Raw genomic sequence first — 26,064 nt, 5'->3', positions numbered from 1 at the left:
TGCCATGCCTGATGTCTGATTTTGGGTCCTTGGTGCCCAAACCCCCCTTTTGGTGCTCGCCTGCGGAGCCCAAGGCTGGTTGTCTCATTCACACATGCATTATGAAGGCAAGGTCTGCAGGGCGCAGCAGCCAGAGAAGCAGGCCGTGGCCCTGTTAGAATACCTGATCCATGATTGCAGTCATGGGATTGTTGTCTTTTACATGACGGTGTATGCTTTGACTCCACAGAGTGGGAAGTGACGGAGACAGGATGTTTGTGTTCTGTGAAGTGGGACTATTGTCCTTTGTTCTTTCTCTCTTTGCTCTCTGATGCTGGAGAGAGAGGGAGCCATGTTGCAGTGCTCCGTGTGTGTTTATATGTAAATAAAGTAGATTAGCCAAAATGCTGAGTTCTGTTACGCATGATGTGCATACTCTGCGGATCCCTAAGTGTGCCGGTGTCGGTTGGCATCGGTCCAGGCTGAAGAAAGCTTTTGAAGCTCCCGGACGATCGATCAGGAGGGAGAGAACATGCCAGTCGGGCATGTTTCTCTACCAGGGTCTTACTCGGGTGTAGGCCGATCTCCTGACAGGCCCTGGATCCATGGCACTGGCTTGAGGGGGCTGCCCACCTGCCCTCCAGGCGAGCTGCTAGGAGCTTGCCTGTCTGCAAGAGAAAAGATCATTTGGACATGCAGGCCTAGCTCTTACTCGGAAAATGGGGGCTGTTACGGAAATTACGGGTGGGCACATCTTTAAAGTTAAATATTACAAATATTATGCCTGAATGTATCCTTCCAACTTGACAGCTCAGGGAAGTTACCTAGCTTTAAAATAATATAAAATCATCTCCTTTCCCAGTTTCCTCCATTCCAAAGCTATTTTTCCCCTTGCAAAAGGACTCCAGGAAGTTCCCAGAGGTGACAATTGCTGGGCTCATTGTTAGCCAAGGGAAGCCAAATCTCATCACCTGACTCGCCTCAGGCTCCAGACATGCAAAGGAACATCTATTGTACTTTTGGGTGGTGGGTACTTAAGACATATTTGTCCATGCTAATCTTATACCTGAGTCTTGCCCCGCCATGTCTGCTTATGATAATCTTGTACCAAGGACTTGCCTGGACATGTTTGCCAAGGTTAACCCCTCCCCTTTTGTGACATGTCAGTGATGTAGCAATGATGCTGTACGAACTGTATTCTGGGATATGGTGGGAAAGTTTTAAAAGTCTTTGTCACCCCATCCTCGGGGTTCAAAATGTGCTCTTTGAACCTACTGTGCAATAAACTTTGGTCTACAGCTATTTGCTCCGGTTGGCTGGACTCCTTCCTTTATTCTGCAGGGACCCGCAGGCTCTGCCCGACCAGCTGGGGGACTGAGCAGCCTCACACCTCGATTTTTCCTTAACAGTAATTCACAACAGACCACTTCATTTATTAACGAAATGCTTGTTTTATGTATAGGAAACACAACCAGACAGCTGTCGCTATTCAATGTATCATTCTTCTTACTAAGGTGCAGGAAGAAAATAGAGAAAGCATGTTGGTGTCAGTGGATGTGAAAAATAAGCCTGTTTGGCTGACTTTGGTTAAACAGAGCACAGACACAAGATATTCCCTTTGGCCTTTCCCCATTTCCTTCCTCCTTGCGGAGGAATATTTGAGGTCAATTTGGGAGAGTCCAAATGGCTTCAGGATTGCTCCCCTGTACTATTTCAGACACCTGGTTTATATACTTAGGTAGGTGTTTGCCTTGTACGTTTATGAGCATTTAATTTATATTTGAGACCTTAGAATTCTTACAACAATACGCTCGCCTTGAAACCCTAAAAGGGGCAGGAGGCTGTTTGCCCCCCCCCCCGCTCAGCCCCTCCTACAACCGCCCCCCTCCATGGCACCCATGGCACACCCCCACCCCCCGGGGGACCTGCCTGGACCCCACCTCGCCAGCCGGGAGCATATGGGGCAATGGCCCTGAGAGGGGAGGAAGAGACTTGCTAGGATAACAAAAGCAGGTTCCCATGAGGTCAACATTGGAACAGGGAACACTGGCGCCTCATGAATCCTGAGGTATGGGCTGAAGATAACCCCCCAGGCATGGCTAGAAATATACCCCCCATGATCGTGAAGCCCAAACCATTTGCGAATCCCGTAGCTGCTAGACAGTATCCCACCCCACGCCTAGCAGCAGAAGGGGTCTGGTTCCAGATTCTTCTTTGTGTTCCTCTTCGTTAACAAACAAACACAGTGCCCCCCCCACTGTCCCAGAAACTGGATAATCCTTTGCTGAATGGTTGGCAATACTTTGTCTCAAGTAATAATTTTGTGTGGGAAGACTACGGCCCTGATGCAACAATGGTTCTTCAGCATACGGAATAAGGTTTCGACAAATGATTCAATCTCATCTCTTCTTGCTAAAGGCTGTTGCAGCAACAGCACAGCACGGCTTAGATCTAAAGGCGGTACAGATTCATGCAAGTAGGACATCAGTTTTGCATGCTTATCTCTTGGCTGCTATGGCATCATCCTGAACTGCTGGTCATACTGCCTGGAGCTAATTAGGAGCTACAGTCCCACAACATAAACCCAGAAGGCCAAAGTTTACCCACCCCATGCTCTAAGAGTAACTTCTTTTAAAAAAAAGCAAGTGAAAGTTTTTTGGGAACTTTGTCAAAGTATTTTTTCCAGGTGCTGTTTCACTCTGGAAGGGACGCGGCAAGCTCACATCAAAAAGCTGCTCCAACATGAGATTTTCAAACCTTGCCAGTCACAATGGAACACCCAGTTGCTCCTGCAAGAACGAGACTCACGCCACTCTTTCAGGGGAGTGTATTTGTGTGGGACATTCAATCAGGGAATTATGCCCCAGCCTGATTCGTTATCTTGCCACCTAGTAGAGCTCCACCCGGAGCCTCCAGGAATTACCTAAAGCCTCCCCCTGGCCCAAAGAACCTACTTCTTTAATACTAATAATAATAATAATAATAATAATAATAATAATAATAATAATAGTTTAGTCGTTGAGTCATGTCCGCCTCTTCGTGACCCCCTGGACCAGAGCACGCCAGGCACGCCTGTCTTCCACTGCCTCCCGCAGTTTGGTCAAACTCATGCTGGTAGCTTCAAAAACACTGTCCCACCATCTCGTCCTCCGTCATCCCCTTCTCCTTGTGCCCTCCATCTTTCCCAACATCAGGGTCTTTTCCAGGGAGTCTTCTCTTCTCCTGAGGTGGCCAAAGTCTTGGAGCCTCAGCTTCAGGATCTGTCCTTCCAGTGAGCACTCAGGGCTGATTTCCTTAAGAATGGAGAGGTGTGATCTTCTTGCAGTCCATGGGACTCTCAAGAGTCTCCTCCAGCACCAGAATTCAAAAGCATCAATTCTTCGGCGATCAGCCTTCTTTATGGTCCAGCTCTCACTTCCATACATCACTACTGGGAAAACCATGGCTTTAACCATACGGACCTTTGTTGGCAAGGTGATGTCTCTGCTTTTTAAGATGCTGTCTAGCTTTGCCATCGCCTTTCTCCCAAGGAGCAGGCGTCTTTTAATTTCGTGACTGCTGTCACAATCTGCAGTGATCACGGAGCCCAAGAAAGTGAAATCTCTTACTGCCTCCATTTCTTCCCCTCCTATTTGCCAGGAGGTGATGGGACCAGTGGCCATGATCTTCCTTTTTTTGATGTTGAGTTTCAGACCATATTTTGCGCTCTCCTCTTTCACCCTCATTAAAAGGTTCTTTAATTCCTCCTCACTTTCTGCCATCAAGGTTGTGTCATCTCCATATCTGAGGTGGTTGATATTTCTTCCAGCAATCTTAATTCCGGCTTGGGATTCTTCCAGCCCAGCCTTTCGCATGATGAATTCTGCATATAAGTTAAATAAGCAGGGAGACAAAATACAGCCTTGCCGTACTCCTTTCCCAATTTTGAACCAATCAGTTGTTCCATATCCAGTTCTAACTGTAGCTTCTTGTCCCACATAGAGATTTCTCAGGAGACAGATGAGGTGATCAGGCACTCCCATTTCTTTAAGAACTTGCCATAGTTTGCTGTGGTCGACACAGTCAAAGGCTTTTGCATAGTCAATGAAGCAGAAGTAGATGTCTTTCTGGAACTCTCTAGCTTTCTCCATAATCCAGCGCATGTTTGCAATTTGGTCTCTGGTTCCTCTGCCCCTTCGAAATCCAGCTTGCACTTCTGGGAGTTCTTGGTCCACATACTGCTTAAGCACCTGCTAGGTAAGAACCTACTAGGTAATAGATAAATAGATCCCTGAGCCCAAATGGTGCAGACAGGGCTGTGGGTGACTATGGTTTTGGCCATGAGGGTATTTTTACTGCCTCTGGCCGTCAGTGTGCCCACACCCCTTCAGGTGACCAAGCAGCTAATGCGGGAGTGGGGAGCCCACAACACGAATAATAAACAGCTGCAAATGGCTGAAATGGGGGCTTATTCTGCAAGCCGAACCAATTGCACGGCCTGCACTCTGGGACCTACAGATGCTTTGGGAGGAATGCCCCGCCTCCCTGTGCCTCGGAATGAGTCCTCAGTTACGGCCCCAATTTTTGGCTTCCGCCCTCTGGGAAACTATTCTTTTTGATGGAACCATTCTATCCCTTTTCACCGAATTACTGGATGGCTGTGTGTGAACCAGTCTGAGGGCGCCAGTAACATCTGATGTATGTGGGGACCTCCCGTTGTAATCACACCTTCCCAGCCCAGACAACCGTGACTGAGTCCACACTAGGAACTCTTTCTGGCTGTAATCTAACTACGTGCCTGACGCACTTGGCAAGGGCTTCAGAAGGGGAGGTGGTGTCTCTGCTTAAGAACATGATGTGTATAGGGTGTGTGGAAAGCTGGCTTATCATATCCTGCCAAAGGGATGGTAGGGAGTGTGCTTCCCAGCCTCTTTAATCCCTCCCATGTGGATTTATGAGCCAATTGCCACTGCACCCCGGAAGGCTGTCCAAAATAAAAGAGGAATGAAGGGACAGGATACCCAAATCCTGACTGTGTGGTCACCCCAATTAGTGTGTGGTCACCCCAACTAGGCCTCAAGACTTCCCAAATTCTTTCTTTGAGGATGCAAACCTAAAATGCACTAGCTCTGCTGTATAACACAAAGCATAACACAAAGTAGCTGAAAGGAACAAAGCTTTCTCCTCTTCTCAGGAAAAGTTGACCTGGCCGCCAGCAGCGCATCCAGCTGATCAGCCTTCTCGCAACTTTCTTGGCTCGCTGACAGGAGCAATGCACACGCGACCCGTGGGAAAGGCCTGAAAGGCTACTACCCAATGCAAAAATCCTGAGGATCCATGTGGATCTGTGCTTTGTAACCACGTTTTTGCCGCATTGCGGCCCCACAAAACAGTGGGTGCATGATTTTTTTGGTGCAGGCTGTAGTCACGGACATGCTATGTGATCTGGTGGTGAATTTGGGGTGACCCAATGCAAAAATCCTGAGGATCCATGGGCTTTTACCTCCCCCCTCCCAGGCAGCCTCCTTTACCTCTAGCCTTCCTTATCTTGCTTCCGATTGCTTGCCGATCAGAGGATTTGTTTCAACACCCCCTTCCCTCTTTCAAAAAAAGAAGCATGATCTGCTTTTGGCCCCTGGGCAATTCGGCTCCAGGGACCACATATTTGCTCCATAAGACGCACAGACATTTCCCCTTACTTTTTAGGAAGAAAAAAGTGCGTCTTATGGAGCGAAAAATACGGTACGTGGAAATCAGTCTTCCCCCTCTCCTCCCCCCCCCTTCCTTAAAAACCCTGCTCTTCCTGGCTGGGGTCTCTTTCCTCTCTCTCCCCACCCCCAGCCAACCCACCTCCCCATTCCTGGGTTATGGGTTCGGGCCCCACGCTGGGCCAAATATTCCTGCATTGCACAGGAATATTCTGCACAGAGGGGGGGGGGATACACTAATGACCCTCCCCTTCCAGCTCTGCTATTCTATTATTTTATATATGGGCAACTTATGAACACTGATAGGATTGTAGAGCTGGAAGGGAACTCGGGGGGGTCATCTAGTCCCCCCCCCCCCCCGCAATGCAGGATTCGTCGGAAGAATCGGGAGCCAGGAAGCAATAAAGAATGGGGAGAGTTTAAAATGCATTTGAAAAAAAATTATTGTAAACAACAACAATCCCTCGTAGGTTTGACAGAAAACGTGTAGTAAAAATTCAAATCATGGATTGGAGTAAGGACTTATAATAACTGGATTCTGGGAGGAGATGCAGGACAAAAATTGTAACCTAAGGGTCCACTAAGGGGGGGCGGGGGAGTCAAAGGAAATATGATGTTTGCATTTTGATTCTTTGTAAAATTGAAAATGAAAAAATGAAAAAGAGGAACCTCTGGCCCAGCTTGGGCTCGAACCCGCGACCTTGAGATTAAGAGTTTCCTGCCATACCCTCCAAGTGTCTTGATTTTCCAGGGACAGTCCCAGAATTCCGAAGGCCCTCCAGGCACCTGATGTTTATTTGTGGATTTTAATTGTGGGTGTTCATGTTTTCATTGGATTGTTTTGATTTTTTGATATATATATATTTGTAAACCAGTGTTTTACCTTCCTAATGTGCCATTAGATTATAAACTACGTCTTACACAACCAAAAATAATATTGGGCTCCGATACATCAGTATGATCTACAAGGACGTGTTGCTGGAGGTGTCAAAACGAGAATACGCCTCTTTGAAGCCTATGCTTATGCAATGTCTGATGCTTACAGATTTCTGGAGGAAAGTATTGGGATATATAAATGCTAATTTGTAGAGAGGCTGCCCTGCCCTGAGGCAGGAAGCAATGTCGTTGCCAGAAAAAGGTTTGCGTAATTTCTACCTCTGCCCACCCCCCACCCCACCCCCCGGCTCAAGTCAACTCATTCTTTTTTCCCTAGAGCCACCAAAGCTGCGATTCCTGCCTTGCAAGGGGTTGGGCTGGATGACCCCTGGGGGTCCCTTCCAACTATACCGCTTTATGGTTCTACTGTAAGTTCCACTGTTTTTGAAATGCGTCTGTTGTTTTGAAAACGGTTCTTCCCTGCTTTTTATGGCATTTTATGCTGCTCTGAGCCCGGCTTTGGCTGGGAAGGGCAGGATATAAATAAAATTTGATGATGATGATGATTATCTCCTCTATGGTTTGGAGAAGGGAGGCAGGCAGATGGGGCAATCGATCCTGGCACCCCAACCTTTGTCTTGTGGGCCAAGAGGGCGGGGCGGCCCTGGGATGAGGGCCAAGGGGAGGGAGCCGAGGGCCAGCCAGGCAGGCGACAGGCAGGGCTGGGAGTCAAAGAAGCGAATCTGAAGGTCCTCTGGGCACGCCCACTTTGGGAGCCACTGGGCTTGACCTTTTTAAGGTCAGGAATGAAATGACACACCTTGTCTCCTTTCGGAGGAGGAGAGCTCAGCCAGGTCCCCTTTGCCTCACCTGGGTGCCAGCAGCATCCTTATTGCCAACTCACCTGGCTACCAAAGTGCAGGTGGCAGAGAGAGACTTGTGCATTGCAGCCACAGGCAGGACAACATCTTCTCCTGGACGAGTGAGCCTCTTTCCTCCTCCTCCTGCCCCACATGCTGCCCCCTTCCTGAGGGCAAGGCTGAAGGGGAGCAGCTGGGCTTTGGGATGCAGGTCAGAGGCCACCTGTGCTGAACACACCTGCGTCTTCACGCTCTCCCTTCTGCCAAGGCAGGGGCCCCTCCTGGCTGGAGTCCTGCTGCAGATCCCCCCCCCACAACTCCCCCCCTGTGGATTTCCTCCCCCCCAGGATCTCTTCCTGAGACCCAGGGTCAGAAGATGGCTCTGAAGAAACACCTGGAGGCCCTTAGCGTCTTCCAGTGGGTCCTCACCTTCTTCTTCTTTGGTAAGTTGGGAGCTGGGGGGGGGAGGGAGAGACGGGCAGCGTGGCCTCTTCCTCTTCCTGGGACCATGGCCCTTGGGAGGTCCTCTGGCAGGCCAGGCCCCTGTAATAAAAGGAAAACTGCCCTTTTCCCATTATGGGGGACACAAGAGCCCTTAGAGAGTCCTTTGCAGGTTCTCCATCAGTTGGAGAAAAGAACAGAGGCCAACCAGAGAATATTGAGAAGCAAAGCAGCTAGTAAGCCTGATCTTTATTGAACTCTTGCAACAGGGTCCTCACTCCCCACACGTAGGAGGAGGAGGAGGACCCTGAACAAAGGTGTGCCCACCCTCATATTTTAAATTGCCAGCCCTGGAGTCCAAGACCACCCCCAGACACATCATACCTACATCACAGAAGGGATGTAGCTCAAGACCACCCCCCAGAAACATCACACCTACATCACAGAAAGGGCGGTCTACAACAAAAATCTGAGTGTGTTGTTTATCTCCTGTCTGGCAGGTCACCTATTAATGCTCACTTGATTGGATACCCTGGGGAGCCTGGCCAGTCTTTTGTAATGATAAATACTTAGTTCCTGAGCCAGGTCACAGGCTCACCCTATTCATACACAGACATACCCTTCAGACAGGATTTGTGAAGGAAAAGACAATGAGGAGGCTTTTCCATTTTCCTTCGACCTTGCAGAGAAATCGTTTGGTCGGTTTGGGGGTCAAAATGGTTCCAGGGCTGTTTTCCTGTGCAGCTTCAGACATGTGGTTTATATATTTATGTACGTGTTTGCTTGGTACATTTATGAACATTTATTATATATATAAAAGACCTTATTTTTTTATTTCACCCCCTCCCCCAAAAGCCAAACCCCCTCTTCTTTTCAAAGCAGCTTTGGGCCAGGTGAGTCTGGACTAGGGAGTCAGCACCTCAGGGGGTTGGGCTAGATGACCCTGGGGTGCCCCTTCCAACCTAACAGGTTCTTCTGGGTTTAGGGAGGCTTCAGATCACATCCTCGGGGGTCCCGTGAAATTGGGGTTGTGGTCCAAGGCAGGGCCTCTGAATCCCAGCGCTGCTTGTGGGTAGAGTTGGGCGATATATTGATATATCATCCACAACCAGTTTGATGTCCACATTGCGATATTGGTTTCATTTTTTAAAAAAATAATTTATTTGGTTTTTCAAATCAGAATTTTGCAATCACATATCCAGCATACAACATAAAAACAAGAATCCACAGAATCTCCTGGACTTCTTCCCTCTTGTCCCCGCCCCCCCCAGGTGCCTTCTTCTCCGTTCTCCTGGTCTACCTGCTCTTCACCTCTTTCTGGCCTATCAGCGTCCTGTATTTTGCCTGGTGGATCTTCGACTGGGATACGCCAGAGAGAGGTGAGTTCGATTCCCCCCAACCAGGGCCGGATTGGGGTTTGATGAGGCCCTAAGCTACTGAAGGTGATGGGGCCCTTTATATGTCCAGCTGTCCTTTGTCCACAACAAATGGTCACTGTTTTTTTGTGTTGAATATATGCTATAAGGTAATTGACGGACCTAATAAGTATCTCAAGCCATGCAACCAGTCCATGCAGATCGTAAGGTAAAGGTCAAGGGACCCCTGACCATTAGGTCCAGTCGTGGCCGACTCTGGGGTTGCGGCGCTCATCTCGCTTTATTGGCCAAGGGAACCGGCATGTGCCCAGCATGAATAAGCCACTTCTGGTGAACCAGAGCAGCGCATGGAAATGCTGTTTACCTTCCCGCTGGAGTGGTACCTATTTATCTATTTGCACTTTGATGTGCTTTCGAACTGCTAGGTTGGCAGGAACTAGGACCGAGCAATGGGAGCTCACCCCGTCGCGGGGATTCGAACCGCCGACCTTCTGATCAGCAAGTCCCAGGCTCAGTGGTTTAACCCACAGCGCCACCCGCGTCCCAGATGCGGATCGTAGGTACCCTATATATAGAAATGAGCGAATCAGGGATATTTTAGGGAACAGGCTAGAAGGCGGGGCCCATGACTTACATCACAGGAGCCTACACAACACAAAACACTGTTGCTGTAGGTAGGCTTTATTTTATTTGTTTTTTATCTTATATTTCGGAAATGTACATCCAGGGTTTTTTCCTTTAATTTTTGGGGGGCCCCCAAGGGACTGGGGCCCTAAACTATAGCCTGTTTAGCTTATAGGTAAATCCGGCACTGCCCCCAACCCTACCCGGAGGGCAGGTGTAAGGCGCCTCTCCTTGTCTGAGAAGGGTGCTGAGCCCCACACCCAGACCCACACAGCTGGAGCTGCTGCCTCACCCTGCCCCTCTTCCTCCAACTCACCCCCTTCCCCTGGGGCAGCTTGCGACCATCCCAGACCTGTTTTCCTCAATGCTATTTACTGTTATCTATTTTCCAAGACAGCTTCCAATAAATGACACAATGGCAGAAGGCATTTCATCTCTCTCTCTCTCTCTCTCTCTCTGTATGGAGGGCAGAAAAATCAGCTGCATTTATTTATGTATTTATCATTATTTATTAAATTTTGCTATAAAAATACACACGAAATCCTGTAATTGACACGAATCAAAAGAACCTTCCCCAAAATATAACATAGAATCATAGAATCATAGAGTTGGAATAGTCCACAAGAGCCATCGAGTCCAACCCCCTGCCAAGCAGGAAACACCATCAGAGCACTCCTGACATATGGTTGTCAAGCCTCTGCTTAAAGACCTCCAAAGATGGAGACTCCACCACACTCCTTGGCACTCCTTGTAGTTTGGATCCATTGCTCCGTGTCCGCTTCTCTGGAGCAGCAGAAAACAACCTTTCTCCCTCCTCTAGATCAGTGTTTCCCAACCTTTTTTGGGCAAAAGCACACTTGTTTCATGAAAAAAATCTCGAGGCACACCACCATGCCAGATGGGGAAAGGTCACTTTTTACTTATGTAAAAAAAAATAAAAAAATAGTAACAGCATAGAAGGTAATGGTTAGGCTAGCATCCCTCTTCCAAATATGCTAGGTTTTTATTTGCAGGGACTGTTCTACCTGGGAAAGCATTCAGCACTGTCATTCTCCCATCTGCCATCTGAATTGGTACTATTCTGGGTCAACTTACTCTGCTGCATGTGTAGATGAAAATGGCACCAAGTGTGGGGGAGGGGGCAGAACAGGTTTCAGATACAGGATATTAAGCATACACGTACTTCAGATTGAACTGGTTGCTTGCTTTGCAAGTTTTCATTTCCCAAATGACTGCCTTGGCAAGCGCAATACCTACCAGGCTCAACGCCGGTCTCGCGCTGCCGCTTCCCGCGCTCTCAAGGACCCGGGAGGAGGAAGGCGTGAAGGGAATCCCGAAGGCGCGAAAACCTCACGCATGCGCAGGCCTTCCGCCTGCGACAGCCCAGTAGGCCGGCCGAAGCGAGCGGCAATGGGATGTGGGAGGGAGCTCGCTCGCCGCCCCGCGTGTGCCTATGTGGGGCACGTTACAGCCCCGTGACGTCAGCGCGGGGCTCTCGCCACGCAGGCAGCCAGGCAGGCAGGCGGCGAGAGCCCCGCGCTGGGCGGCCTCTCCTCGCCGCCGCCACCCTGCCTCTCGCCGCCCGACTCGCCCGCCTCCCTCCAGGCAACATCTTGCGGCACACCAGGCAACGTCTCGCGGCACACTAGTGTGCCGCGGAACACCGGTTGGGAAACACTGCTCTAGATGACATCCTTTTATATATTTGAACATGGCTATCATATCACCCCTTAACCTCCTCTTCTCCAGGCTAAACATGCCCAGCTCCCTTAGCCGTTCCTCATAAGGCATCGTTTCCAGGCCTTTGACCATTTTGGTTGCCCTCCTCTGGACACGTTCCAGTTGGTCAGTGTCCCTCTTGAACTGTGGTGCCCAGAACTGGACACAGTACTCCAGGTGAGGTCTGACCAGAGCAGAATACAGTGGCACTATTACTTCCCTTGATCTAGATGCTATACTCCTATTGATGCAGCCCAGAATTGCATTGGCTTTTTTAGCTGCCGCGTCACACTGTTGGCTCATGTCAAGTTTGTGGTCAACCAAGACTCCTAGATCCTTTTCACATGTACTGCTCTCAAGCCAGGTTTCCGCCATCTTGTATTTGTGCCTCTCCTTTTTTTTGCCCAAGTGCAATACTTTACATTTCTCCCTGTTAAAGTTCATCTTGTTTGTTTTGGCCCAGTTCTCTAATCTGTCAAGGTCGTTTTGAAGTGTGATCCTGTCCTCTGGGGTGTTAGCCACCCCTCCCAGTTTGGTGTCATCTGCAAATTTGATCAGGATGCCCTTGAGTCCATCATCCAAGTCGTTGATAAAGATGTTGAATAAGACCGGGCCCAAGACAGAACCCTGTGGCACCCCACTAGTCACTCTTCTCCAGGATGAAGAGGAACCATTGATGAGCACCCTTTGGGTTCGGTCAGTCAGCCAGTTACAAATCCACTGAGTGGTAGCATAGTCAAGACCGCATTTTACCAGCTTCTTTACAAGAATATCATGGGGCACCTTGTCGAATGCCTTGCTGAAATCAAGGTAGGCTACATCCACTGCGTTCCCTTCATCTACCAGGCTTGTAATTCTGTCAAAAAACGAGATCAGGTTAGTCTGACATGACTTATTTTTCAGAAATCCATGCTGACTATTGGTGATCACAGCATTCCTTTCCAGGTGCTCACAGACTGTTTGCTTAATGATCTGCTCCAGAATCTTCCCTGGTATTGATGTCAGACTGACTGGGCGATAATTATTTGGGTCCTCTCTTTTCCCCTTTTTGAAAATAGGGACAACATTTGCCCTCCTCCAGTCTGCCGGGACTTCGCCTGTTCTCCAGGAATTCTCAAAGATGACTGCCAGTGGTTCTGAGATCACATCTGCCAGTTCTTTTAATACTCTTGGATGCAGTTCATCTGGCCCTGGAGACTTGAATACATCTAAACTAGCCAAGTATTCTTGTACTACCTCCTTAGTTATTCTGGGCTGTGTTTCCTCTGCTGAATCATTTGCTCCAAATTCTTCAGGTCGGGCATTGTTTTCTTTATCGGAGAAGACTGAGGCAAAGAAGGCATTGAGGAGTTCAGCCCTTTCTGTGTCCCCTGTTTGCATTTCACCATCTTCTCCTCTGAGTGACCCCACTGTTTCTTTGTTGTTCCTTTTGCTCCGGACATACCCATAAAAGCCTTTTTTGTTGCTTTTAACCTCTCTAGCAAGCCTGAGTTCATTCTGTGGTTTAGCTTTTCTGACTTTGTGTCTACACGTGCTGCCTATTAGTTTGAATTCCTCTTTGGTGGTTTCCCCCCTTTTCCATTTTTTGTACACATCCTTTTTTAATCTTAACTCAGTTAAAAGTTCTTTAGATAGCCACCCTGGCTTCTTTAGGCACCTTCCATGTCTCCGTCTCATTGGTATTGCCTGAAGTTGTGCTTTTACTATCTCCCTCTTAACAAACTCCCAGCCATCATGAACTCCCTTTCCTTTTAGTATTACTGTCCATGGGATCTCACCCAGCACTTCCCTAAGTTTTATGAAGTCGGCTTTCTTAAAGTCAAGAAATTGAGTCCTAGTATGCTTGGCTGCTCCTTTCCGCTGTATAGTAAACTTCAGAAGAGCATGATCACTCACGCCTAATGATCCTTCCACTTCTACCCCACTAACCAGGTCCTCAACATTGGTTAGGACCAGATCTAAAATGGCTGTTCCTCTTGTTGCTTCTCCCACTTTCTGGACAATGAAGTTGTCTGCAAGGGCAGTGAGGAATCTGTTTGACCTTATGCTCTTGGCTGAGTTTGACATCCAACAAATATCCGGATAATTGAAGTCCCCCATTACTACTATCTCCCTTCCTTTTGCATGCTTGGCCATCTGTTCCAGGAAGGCATCATCTATGTCCTCCGTTTGGCTTGGGGATCTATAGTAAACTCCCACAATGAGGTCTCTGTTATTCTTCTCTCCCTTAATTTTGACCCAAATGCTCTCACTTTGGCTTTGAGGTTCTAAATCTTGGATCTCTTCACAGGTATACACATCCCTGACATATAACGCCACTCCTCCTCCTTTCTTGTCTGGTCTGTTTCTCTGAAATAGATTGTATCCCTCCATTATTACATTCTAATCGTGGGACTTATCCCACCAGGTTTCAGTGATGCCTATTATGTCATATTTAGTTAATAATAATAATAATAATAATAATAATAATAATAATAATAATAATAATTTATTATTTGTACCCCGCCCATCTGGCTGGGTTTCCCCAGCCACTCTGGGCAGCTTCCAACCAAATAGCAAAAACAATACAGTGTCAGACATTAAAAACTTCCCTAAACAGGGCTGCCTTCAGATGTCTTCTGAATGTCAGGTAGTTGTTTATCGCTTTGACATCTGATGGGAGGGCGTTCCACAGGACGGGTGCCACTACCGAGAAGGCCCACTGCCTGGTTCCCTATAACTTGGCCTCTCGCAGTGAGGGAACCGCCAGAAGGACCTCGGAGCTGGACCTCAGTGTCCGGGCAGAACGATGGGGGTGGAGACGCTCCTTCAGATATACTGGACCGAGGCCGTTTAGGGCTTTAAAGGTCAGCACCAACACTTTGAATTGTGCTCGGAAACTTACTGGGAGCCAATGTAGGTCTTTCAAGACCGGTGTTATATGGTCTCGGCGGCCGCTCCCAGTCACCAGTCTAGCTGCCGCATTCTGGATTAGTTGTAGTTTCCGGGTCACCTTCAAAGGTAGCCCCACGTAGAGCGCATTGCAGTAGTCCAAGCGGGAGATAACCAGAGCATGCACCACTCTGGCGAGACAGTCCGCAGGCAGATAGGGTCTCAGCCTACGTACCAGATGGAGCTGGTAAACAGCTGCCCTGGACACAGATTTGACCTGTGCCTCCATGGACAGCTGTGAGTCCAGAATGACTCCCAGGCTGCGCACCTGGTCCTTCAGGGGCACAGTTACCCCATTCAGGACCAGGGAATCCTCCACACCTGCCCGCGTCCTGTCCCCCAAAAACAGTACTTCTGTCTTGTCAGGATTCAACCTCAATCTGTTAGCCGCCATCCAACCTCCAACCGCCTCCAGGCACTCACACAGGACCTTCACTGCCTTCACTGGTTCTGATTTAAAAGAGAGGTAGAGCTGGGTATCATCTGCATACTGATGAACACCCAGCCCAAACCCCCTGATGATCTCTCCCAGCGGCTTCATGTAGATGTTGAAAAGCATGGGGGAGAGGACGGAACCCTGAGGCACCCCACAAGTGAGAGCCCAGGGGTCTGAACACTCATCCCCCACCACCACTTTCTGAACACGGCCCAGGAGGAAGGAGCGGAACCACTGTATAACAGTGCCTCCAGCTCCCAGCCCCTGAAGACGGTCCAGAAGGATGTTATGGTCGATAGTATCAAACGCCGCTGAGAGATCCAGCAGAACTAGGAAACAGCTCTCACCTTTGTCCCTAGCCCGCCGGAGATCATCAACCAGTGCGACCAAGGCAGTTTCAGTCCCATGATGAGGCCTGAATCCCGACTGGAAGGGATCCAAATGGTCCGCTTCTTCCAGGCGTGCCTGGAGTTGTTCGGCAACCGCTCGCTCAATCACCTTGCCCAAGAATGGAAGATTTGAGACTGGGTGATAATTGGCCATCGTGGCCGCATCTAAAGATGGTTTTTTAAGAAGCGGTTTAATAACCGCCTCTTTCAGCGGGTCTGGGAAGGCTCCCTCACGGAGGAAAGCATTCACCACTCCACGAAGTCCATCGCCCAGTCCTTCCCGACTAGCTTTTATAAGCCAGGATGGGCAAGGATCCAGGAGACAGGTGGTTGGTTTCACTCGTCCAAGCAGCCTGTCCACATCCTCGGAGGTAACAGGTTGGAATTGATCCCACTCAACTTGACTAGACAGAACTCTAGCACTCTCCCGCCCCGGCCCTGCTCCCACGGTGGAGTCTACTTCTTCCCGAATCTGAGCGATTTTATCTGCAAAAAACTTTGCAAAATCATTGCAGGAGAACGTGTGGCCCGTACTGGGCCCCGATGTTGCAGGTGGTTCCGCTAAATTGTGAACCACCTGAAAAAGTCTCCTGCTGCTGTTTTCTGCAGATGCAATAGAGGCGGTGAAGAAATTCTTCTTCGCCGTCGCTATCGCCACTTGGTAGGCTCGACGTTGAGCTCTAACCTGTGTCCGGTCAGATTCGGAATGAGTTATCCGCCACCGGTGCTCTAGCCGTCTCAATGATTGTTTCATTGCCCTCAGCTCCATGGAAAACCACGGGGCTGTCCGGGCTCCATGCAATCGGAGAGGGCGCTTCGGAGCCAAACAGTCAATAGCCCTGGTTAACTCCACATTCCAGCGTGCCACCAGGGAATCGGCTGAAAGGCCATCAACATGGGATAAAGCATCCCCTACCACTCTCTGGAAACCATTTGGATCCATTAAGTGGCGGGGGCGGACCATCCGAATTGGTCCCACCTCCCTGCAGAGGGGATGGGTCGCAGAGAAGTCCAGTTGCACCAGGAAGTGATCTGACCATGGCACTTTTTTCGTTTCGCTTTTACTTAGTGTCAGATCACCAACATCCATAGAGGTAAACACCAGGTCCAAGGCATGTCCGCGGCTATGTGTTGGGCCAGACTTATTCAGGGACAGCCCCATGGAGGCCATGCTTTCCACGAAGTCCCGAGCGGCCCTTGTAAGGTCGTGTCGGCATGGATGTTAAATTCCCCCAGGACAACCAAGCTAGGTGTCTCCAGGAGAACATCCGCCACGACCTGAAGCAGCTCGGGCAGGGAATCCTTGGTGCAGCGGGGAGGTCGGTACACCAAAAGGAATCCTGTACTGCCCCTATTGCCCAACTTCCAGAACATGCACTCAGAGAACTGGGTCTTCCCAATAGGACGCCTGGTGCAGACTAATGACTTCCTAAAAATCACTGCACCCCCCCTCCCCGCCCACATGACCTGGGTTGCTGTGCGTAAGAGAAACCTGGTGGACAAGCAGCGGCAAGGACAGGCCCATCTGCTTCATCCAACCAAGTCTCTGTCACACATGCCAGGTCAAGTCCTCCATCCATGATCAAGTCATGGATGGCAGTGGTCTTATGAGTCATTGACCTGGCATTGCACAGCAGCACCTTCAGGTCATGTGGGTATCCCTTGCTGATTCTAGTATCCATCCGGTCAGGACCAGACCCGGAGGCAGGGATAGTCCTCAGACAACGACTAAACCTGCCTCCTCTGTAATGACATGGTCTGGTCTTAGCGTAACTCCTCCTCCTACCCGTGATCACCGAGATTGGTTGTCCCAGTGCATTCCCCCCTGTGGAACATGCCCCAGCCATTTTGTGGGCTGGGACCTACTCCCCAGCAGCCCTGACCTCTCCCCTTAAGAACAAAATAACACCTTAAAAAAAACAACCAATAAAACAATACAAACAAAAAACAGTAAAAATTACAAAAACATAAAATCAAACAAATTCCCAGGCCCAATAAACATCCATCCCACCCCCACCCACCCCCACTTACAAAAAATTCAAAAGAAATTTAAACAAACAAACAAACAAACAAAAACATTTTAAAAGCACTCTGCACCCCTCCAGCAGTAACAGCAACTGTCCTAGTGATGCCCGTCAGGCCCTGCCCTGGGCCAGATGGTGAGTGGCAGGAAGGAGCAGGGCCCCCAGACACTCACACAGGAGAGTCCTCCTGGGCAGCAGAACGCAGCAGTCCCTGTGAGGCCTGTCAGGCCCCGCCCTGGGCCAGGTGGTGAGTGCCAGGAGCAGGGCCCTCAGACACTCACACAGGAGAGTCCTCCTGGGCAGCAGAGCGCAGAAGTCCTTATGAGGCTTCAGGCCCCGCCCTGGGCCAGGTAGATGGTAAGCGGCAAGAGCAGGGCCCTCAGACACTCACACAGGAGAGTCCTCCTGGGCAGCAGAGCGCAGCAGTCCCTGTGAGGCTTCAGGCCCCGCCCTGGGCCAGGTAGATGACAAGCGGCAAGAGCAGGGCCCTCAGACACTCACACAGGAGAGTCCTGCTGTACCAAGAGCTCAAGCTCATCTTGTTTATTTCCCATGCTTTGCGCATTAGTGTACAGACATTGAAGTCCATTAATCATTCCCCCGTGTCTCTTATTTAAGGATTTTTTCCTCCCAACACTAGGTCTGCGTGCTGTTTGCTCTATTTGGTCTATGACATATGGATGATCATCTTCATCAATTGATAGACTCCTACCTTCAGGAGCATAGAATCAGAGTTGGAAGGGACCCCAAGCATCATTTTGCTCCTTGTTATTGATTGATTGATTATAATTTTATTTATACCCTGCCCATCTGGCTGGGCTGCACAAGCCACTCTGGGCAGCTTCCAACACACACACACACACACACACACACACACAATAATAATAAAACATCAAGTATTAATAGTAACAATCAGATCCTAAATAAAAAGTCACAATAATTTTAAAATAATTTATACCAAGTAAAGCAATATGCAATAATCCATTGGAATCCAATAATAAACACTAAAATTGAACATCAACACGTCATAATTAAATGAATTTTTAAGCAGAGGTTGGGTGGTCACCTGCCAGGGATTCCTCAGCTGCGATTCCTGCATTGCAGGGGGTTGGGCTGGATGACTCCTGGGGGTCCCCTTCCAACCCCACAATTCTCTGACTTCATCCCCTGCCTGAACCCTTGTCTTCGCAGGTGGGCGCCGCTGTGACTGGATGAGGCGCTGGAGAGTCTGGGAGCTCCACCGGGATTATTTCCCCATCAAGGTATGAGAAGGGGGCTGGCAGGGTCTCTGGAACCCCTGGAGACCAGATCACGGAGAAGGAGGAGGTGGCGGCCGTCAAAGGCTGCTGGCCATGGAATCTGCGCACTGCCTCTGACATGCAGGTGGGGGTCTACCGTAAATGCCAAAGGCCTCGTCCCTCTTGCCTTGCAGCTGGTGAAGACGGCCGAGCTGCCCCCGACGCGGAACTACGTCCTGGGCTCCCACCCCCACGGGATCCTCTGCACGGGGGCCTTTTCTGTCTTCTGCACTGAGGCCACGGGCTTTTCCCGCACCTTCCCTGGCCTCCGTCCCAGCCTGGCCCTCCTTGCAGGGCTCTTCCGCATGCCTGTCTTCCGGGACTACATGATGAGCTCAGGTGAGGCCAACAGAGAGAGGAATGGTTGGGGGGTGGGGAAGTGGGGAAGTGGGGTGGCCCCTCCCCTAAGGACCATCTTCAAGAACCCTGCCTGGCCCATCAAATGGGAGGAACCACCCCACTCTCAGGAATGCCCTCCCAGAGCCCCTGGGAATAGAATTCCCCAGCAAGAATGTCTGTTTTTCCTTCCATTCTTCATTCCTATGCAAATGAAAAGGGGCGTTTGTTTGTGCAAATGATGATGGTGATGATGATGATGATGATGATAATTATTATTTATACCCCGCCCATCTGGCTGAGTTTTCCCAGCCACTCTGGGTGGCTTCCAACAGAATATTAAAGACACGATAAAACACCAAACATTAAAAACTTCCCTAAACAGGGCACCCTTCAGATGTCTCCTAAAAGTCAGATACTGTAGATTCTGGCATATGAGACGACTTTTTAACACCGGAAAATTCTCTAAAATGTCAGAGGTTGTCTTATACGCTGGGTATGGGTTTCCTGGGCAGCGGCAGTGGGCAGCGGGCTCTGCGCCGGGAGGAAGCTGCCCAGCGATGCTAAGCCGGTTTTGCTGGGCGGCTTCCTCCCGGTGTGGAGTGGCCAATTTAGGGGGTCATCTTATACGCCCAGTTCCCTAATACACCGTAATCTACGGTAATTGTTTTTCTCTTTGACATCTGATGGGAGATCGTTCCACAGGGCGGGCGCCACTGCTGAGAAGGCCCTCTGCCCTGTAGCTTCACTTCTCGCAGGGTGGGAACCGCCAGAAGGCCCTTGGCTCTGGACCTCAATATCCAGGCTGAACGATGGGGGTGGAGAAGCTCCTTCAGGTATACAGGAATGAGGCCGTTTAGGGCTTTAAAGGTCAGCACCAACACTTTGAATTGTGCTCAGAAATGTACTGGGAGCCAATGTAGGTGTTTCAGGACCGGTGTTATGTGGTCTCCCAGTCACCATTCTAGCTGCCGCATTCTGCATTAGTTGTAGTTTCCGGGTCACCTTCAAAGGTAGCCCCACATAGAGCACATGGCAGTAGTCCAAGCAGGAGATAGCCAGAGCATGCAGCACTCTGGCGAGACAGTCCGCGGGCAGGTAGGGTCTCATCCTGCGTCCCAGGTGGAGCTGGGAGAAAGCCCCCCTGGACACAGAATTGACCTGTGCCTCCATGGGCAGCTGTGAGTCCAAAATGACTCCCAGGCTGCGCACCTGGTCTTTCAGGGGCACAGTTGTCCCATTCAGGACCAAGGAGTCCCCCACACCTGCCCGCCCCCTTTGCCCCCCAAAACAGTACTTCTGTCTTGTCAGGATTCAACCTCAATCGGTTAGCCACCGTCTCTCCTCCAACCACTTCCAGACGCGCTGATCCTTTGCCAGCGACCCCTTTGCCCTTCAATAGACTCACAGAATTTCAGAGTTGGAGGAGAATCGTGAGGGTCCTCTAGTCCAACCCCCTGTAAAGCAGGGAACCCCTGGAGATGTTTCACACCCACAAGAATGTTTGCTTCCTCCCACTTCCAGGGATGGTCCCGGTCAACAAAAGGTCCCTGGACTTCCTCCTGAGCGGCCCCCCCGGGCACGCGGTGGTCATCGTGGTGGGGGGTGCGTCCGAGTCGCTGGACAGCGCCCCCGGAGAGCATCGCATCCTCCTTCAAAGGAGGAAGGGCTTCGTGCGCCTGGCACTGCAACACGGGTAAGGGCACCGAGGGGGCAAGAGGGGGGTCCGGGGGGGCATGTTAGGCACAGGTCAGCAATATCTCAGCCTAGTGAGCATGGCAGTGTTTCCTGGTGGATTTTGCCCCAATGAAGCAATTGCAAGAACTGAAGGTCCTTGCCCTTCCTTGTTGTGTAATTTTTTATTACATTTTTCTTACGTTTTCACAGTAACCTTTATAACAAATAATTCCACTGTTCCATAAGTTGGCTTCCCACCTACACAGTGTTTTTACTCAAAGCTACTGTGCTGTATCTTCATCTATTACAAAAAAATTAGTACAATTATTTTGTCATTTTTCTTCTGCTGCTTTTATCTCGAGTTCTGTCCGTGATTTCATTTGACTGTAATGTTTTTTAAGTAATCCACAAATGGGCTCCACCCTTCTGTAAAAAGTTAATCATTCTGATCTCTTAATTTTGCTGTGAGCTTTGCTATTTCTGCCTGGTCCATGTCTTTCAAAAGCCACTCCTCCTTCGTTGGGACCTTCTCTTTTCCTCAATTAAGTTTTCTCTTAATGTATAACAGGCCGCGAATTCCATATGCTAAGGTCCTGGACTTCCCACAGCCTAGCCTATCTCGCAAGGTTCTTGGTTGGATTATATGCTCTCCCTGACCTGACATTCCATCTGTGAGTTATGAGCCATAACCTGTTCTGCTGAACGTCTGTTTCGACTGTGAACAGCTGAGTGCTTTGGCATCCAGCACACAAATATCTACATGAACCAACTCAAAAGGTTTCTTGGTTACCCTGTCAGATCTAGGATAACTGCACGTTTTTACCTTTGCCTTCTTGCATGCTCTGCAATCCAGGAACTTGGCACATGACTTCATTTTGCACCCCTCAATGCACCCTGGTATTTTTCTCACATATCCCCAATTGCAGGGGGACATCTTCCTGTGCCACAAATGATGACACATATAGTGAGTGGGAACATTTGCACACTGTGCCTGTGCTGACCCAGTGTTACCCTTACCTGCTTGAGATGTTTCCAGAATAGCCTGTTCTGACATTCAACACTGACTAACTGGTTCCCACCCCTGGAAACAGAGCATGCATTATTCTCAAAGCAAACCTTAAACCCATCTCTAACTAAAGAAGACAGCATTCCATCCCTAGGACCACAAATGCTTCCAGTTCAGCCTGCAAAAAAGGAACAAAAACAGAGCCAACAGTTGTCAGTTGTCTCTTGGATCCACCGGCAAGAGTGACTGTTTTTCCTTCAGAAACGGCTCTGCAGTTCCGCATTTGGCCACCAGATGGCAGCAGATGATGACTGGCTCCGCTGTCGATCACCCAGCGCTGTACATTGCTCTGGTCGCTGTCCTTCACCATTGCCATTTAAACCGCCAAATGATGTGACTTGGACCAAGGCCATTGCCCCGGGCAACCAGATTAGGTGCAACTGCTGGGTGACCTCTCAGCCCCACTCACCTCACAGAGTGTTTGTTGTGGGGGAGGAAGGTAGAGGAGAATGTGAGCCGCTTTGAGACTCCTTAAAGGGAGTGAAAGGCAGGATATCAAATCCAAACTCTTCTTCTTCTTCTTCTTCTAAGAAGCGATTTATTGTACATCAGCAAAATAAATGAACGACCCGGGAGAGCGCACCGACATGCTGTCTCTTCCTCTCTCAAAACAGAAAGTAACATCATCCATCTCTTCCTCCTCGCAGGGCTGACCTGGTGCCCGTTTACACCTTTGGGGAGAACGACATTTACCGACAGATCCGGTTCCCCGAGGGCAGCTTCGCTCGCCGCTTCCAGCTCGGTTTCAAGCAGCTGATCGGCTTCGCCCCTTGTCTCTTCAGCGGGAGGGGCCTCTTCTCCAGCCGCTCCTGGGGGATCCAGCCTATGGCTGTCCCCCTCACGGTGGTGGGTAAGGACCCACAAGGCTCCCCGTTCCTTCCTTAGCCTTCGCCCTGCACCCCAAAATCCCCCCAACTCACCAACCTGATTGCAAAGAGCCATAAACTCTTCAGCATCATACAAAACAGCATGTTCTGGTGCATCTCCCTTTTGCCCTCTCTTAGAACTGAATTGGAGACCTGTGGAGTTGAATGGGACCCCCAAGGGTCATCTAGCCCAACCCCTCTGCAATGCAGAAATCAAACGAGCCGCCTCGTTTTATGGGGCTTGCTATGGAGGGAGCTGCGTTTGCTTGCGTGCGTGCACACCCACACACACACACCGACTTCCTTCTCCCCTTCCTTGGAGGTTTCTAAGCTGAGGTTGGTTGGCCCCATTCAGGGATTCCTGCATTGCATAGGGTTGGGCTGGATGACCCTCGAGGGTCCATTCAATTCCTGCAATGAACCCACCCCTGAATCCCAAGCCAGGGTGCAAAGCTGCTGGGGTGGGGAGGCCCTGGCTGCCATGGGTGGGGGGCGAGGGGCAGAGCAGACCCCCCAACCGCCCATGCTTCTTCTCCTTCCTGCAGTGGGGAAGCCTATCCCGGTCCCGCTCCGCCCGCGCCCCACCGAGGACGAGGTGAACAGCTTCCACGCTCTCTACGTTGAGGCCCTGAAGGAGCTCTTTGACACCCATAAAGAATCCTGCGGCCTCCCGGCCTCCCAGCAGCTCCTCGTCACCTAGAGGGACCCAGACTTGACCCGAAGCAGCATCAGGGGACACAAGGTTGTGATGGGGGGAGACACACGGGAGTCTTTGCCCCCCCATCCCCATCTGTACACAGTGATACGGAAGGGGGGCATGTCTTCTTCACCCTTCCGCTGGTCACCAGAGGGTCCGAGGCCATGACCTTAAGGGCACCCAGCCCCACATGGACCCCTCAGCCCCCACACCATTGCACAAGCACCACACTTTACCCCAAGCCCCATAAATAAAGTGCCTTTCCCCCCCCTTTCCTACACTGATCCGCTATTACGGGCGAAATAAGCCCAAACGTCTTATGCCTCGCCTCCCGCTTTATTTTTACTATGGGTAGACCGTATAAAGTTGTATTTCCTATTTTTTGAATGGGTGCGTTCTACCCAATCAGAACCATGCATTCGCCTTGCAGAGCTAGCTCAGCGAGCTCCTGCACGCCTCATTTAACCTCTTGTCAAGCTGCTGACGGCTCCCTGCTGGGAGAACAATGGAATCGAAACTTGTGAACCCATAAAAGTGTCAAATCTCACTACAATGTATCCATTTTGTTTCCAACTTCAATTGTCAATATAAAATGGGCTAAAATCTTTAAAAATTCATATAGAATCAACCACAACACCGATTTTCTTGCTTTTGGCGCCAAGCGGCTCAGTTTCTCTAGGACTCCATGACACCTCCCCTGTCCTCCATAATCCCTCAAGCGAGGTGCCACGTACTCTCAGGAAGACCCCAAATCACTCTGCCAAGCCTTTCCTCTGGGCAATGCCAGGTGGCAGACTATGCATACTTGGACCATTGTCTTCTCATCACCGGTACTCAGGATGTGCTTATCTGTGCATATCTCCAGCTCTGCATATTCCCCCCTCCCTCCTCCATATGTTAATCCAGTGTAACCCAACCTCTTCTTAATGTATTCATGATGTAACTGTGATGTATTTTGCACTGTCTTCTGGGACATGGAGGGAAGTTTTAAAAGTTCATGTCACCCCTTTCTCGCTGTGCAATCTCGCCTTGAACCTGTTGTGCAATAAACTTGGATCTTCTGCAGCTTGCTCCTGTCTCCGGCTGAGCTCATTTTCCTCCGCAGGGACCCGCAGACTTAGTCCAACGAGCTGGGTGGCAGAGCAGCCTCGCACCCAGATTTTACCGTAACAACACCATTTCCAATAAAAGGCGCCATGCCTGGTGTCTGATTTTGGGTCCTAGGTGCCCGAACCCCCTTTTTGTGCCCGCCTGCGGAGCCCAAGGCTGGTTGTCTCATTCACACATGCATTATGAAGGCACGGTCTGCAGGGCCCGGCAGCCAGAGAAGCAGGCCATGGCCCTGTTAGAATTCCTGCTCCATGACTGCAGTCATGGGATTGTTGTCTTTTACATGACGGTGTATGCTTTGACTCCACAGAGTGGGAAGTGACGGAGACAGGATGTTTGTGTTCCGTGAAGTGGGACTATTGTCCTTTGTTCTTTTTCTCTTTGCTGTCTGATGCTGGAGAGAGAGGGAGCCATGTTGCAGTGCTCTGTGTGTGTTTATATGTAAATAAAGTAGATTAGCCAAAATGCTGAGTTCTGTTACGCATGATGTGCATACTCTGCGGATCCCTAAGTGTGCCAGTGTCGGTTGGCATCGGTCCAGGCTGAAGAAAGCTTTTGAAGCTCCCGGACGATCGATCAGGAGGGAGAGAACATGCCAGTCGGGCATGTTTCTCTGCCAGGGTCCTACTCGGGTGTAGGCCGATCTCCTGACAGGCCCTGGATCCATGGCGCTGGCTTGAGGGCGCTGCCCACATGCCCTCCGGGTGAGCAGCTAGGTTGTCTGCAAGAGAAAAGATCATTTGGACATGCAGGCCTAGCTCTTACTCGGAAAATGGGGGCTGTTACGGAAATTACGGGGGGGCACATCTTTAAAGTTAAATATTAATAATATTATGCCTGAATGTATCCTTTCAACTTGACAGCTCAGGGAAGTTAGGTAAAGGTAAAGGTACCCCTGCCCGTACGGGCCAGTCTTGCCAGACTCTAGGGTTGTGCGCTGTCTGCAGACACTTCTGGGTCACGTGGCCAGCGTGACAAGCTGCATCTGGTGAGCCAGCGCAGCACACGGAACGCCGTTTACCTTCCAGCTGGTAAGCGGTCCCTATTTATCTACTTGCACCCGGGGGTGCTTTCGAACTGCTAGGTTGGCAGGCGCTGGGACCGAACGACGGGAGCGCACCCCACCGCGGGGATTCGAACCGCCGACCTTTCGATCGGCAAGCCCTAGGCGCTGAGGTTTTACCCACAGCGCCACCCGTGTCCCGTCAGGGAAGTTACCTAGCTTTAAAATAATATAAAACCATCTCCTTTCCCAGTTCCCTCCATTCCAAAGCTATTTTTCCCCTTGCAAAAGGACTCCAGGAAGTTCTCAGAGGTGACAATTGCTGGGTTCATTGTTAGCCAAAGGAAGCCAAATCTCATCACCTGACTCGCCTCAGGCTCCAGACATGCAAAGGAAGTTCTATTGTACTGTATTGTGGAGTTTGGAACTGACAGGGTTAAAACTCCGTGGTGTCCTGTATCTGGGAGGAGCTTAATGCAGAGAAGCGCGTCACAGTCTGTGTCACTTTTTCAGACTTGCTTTCGCTTCTGCTTGAGACGCAGCTCAGCTCAGAGGCTGTGCTTTTGTGTGTGCTTTTGAAGCACAGAGAATGTCGGAGGTTTCTGATGGATTTACTGCTTTGTAAATAAATGCTTCTAGAGATAAGAACCGATCTGTCTTTGGACTTGA

At 50.0% G+C, this 26,064-nt stretch overlaps 2 protein-coding genes across 2 annotated transcripts in view; both read left to right on the top strand.

Moving 5' to 3' along the window:
- LOC144325188 (2-acylglycerol O-acyltransferase 3-like) overlaps positions 1 to 26,064 on the top strand; it is a 97,716-nt gene that overhangs the window by 64,950 nt on the left and 6,702 nt on the right. The window lies entirely within an intron of this gene.
- LOC114582882 (2-acylglycerol O-acyltransferase 3-like) lies at positions 7,743 to 23,485 on the top strand. Its single transcript, XM_028704229.2, has 7 exons — positions 7,743 to 7,845; positions 9,115 to 9,222; positions 18,534 to 18,604; positions 18,775 to 18,979; positions 20,501 to 20,672; positions 22,367 to 22,569; positions 23,131 to 23,485. The coding sequence occupies exons 1-7, from the start codon at positions 7,779 to 7,781 to the stop codon at positions 23,283 to 23,285; spliced, it is 981 nt and encodes a 326-aa protein (XP_028560062.2). The 5' UTR covers positions 7,743 to 7,778; the 3' UTR covers positions 23,286 to 23,485.

This window comes from Podarcis muralis, chromosome 13 (genome assembly GCF_964188315.1).
Source record: "Podarcis muralis chromosome 13, rPodMur119.hap1.1, whole genome shotgun sequence".
In the NCBI taxonomy this organism is placed as follows: Eukaryota; Metazoa; Chordata; class Lepidosauria; order Squamata; family Lacertidae; genus Podarcis; species Podarcis muralis.
The sequence above is the reverse complement of the archived record's forward strand: the minus strand, read 5'-3'. Positions and strand labels throughout refer to the sequence as shown.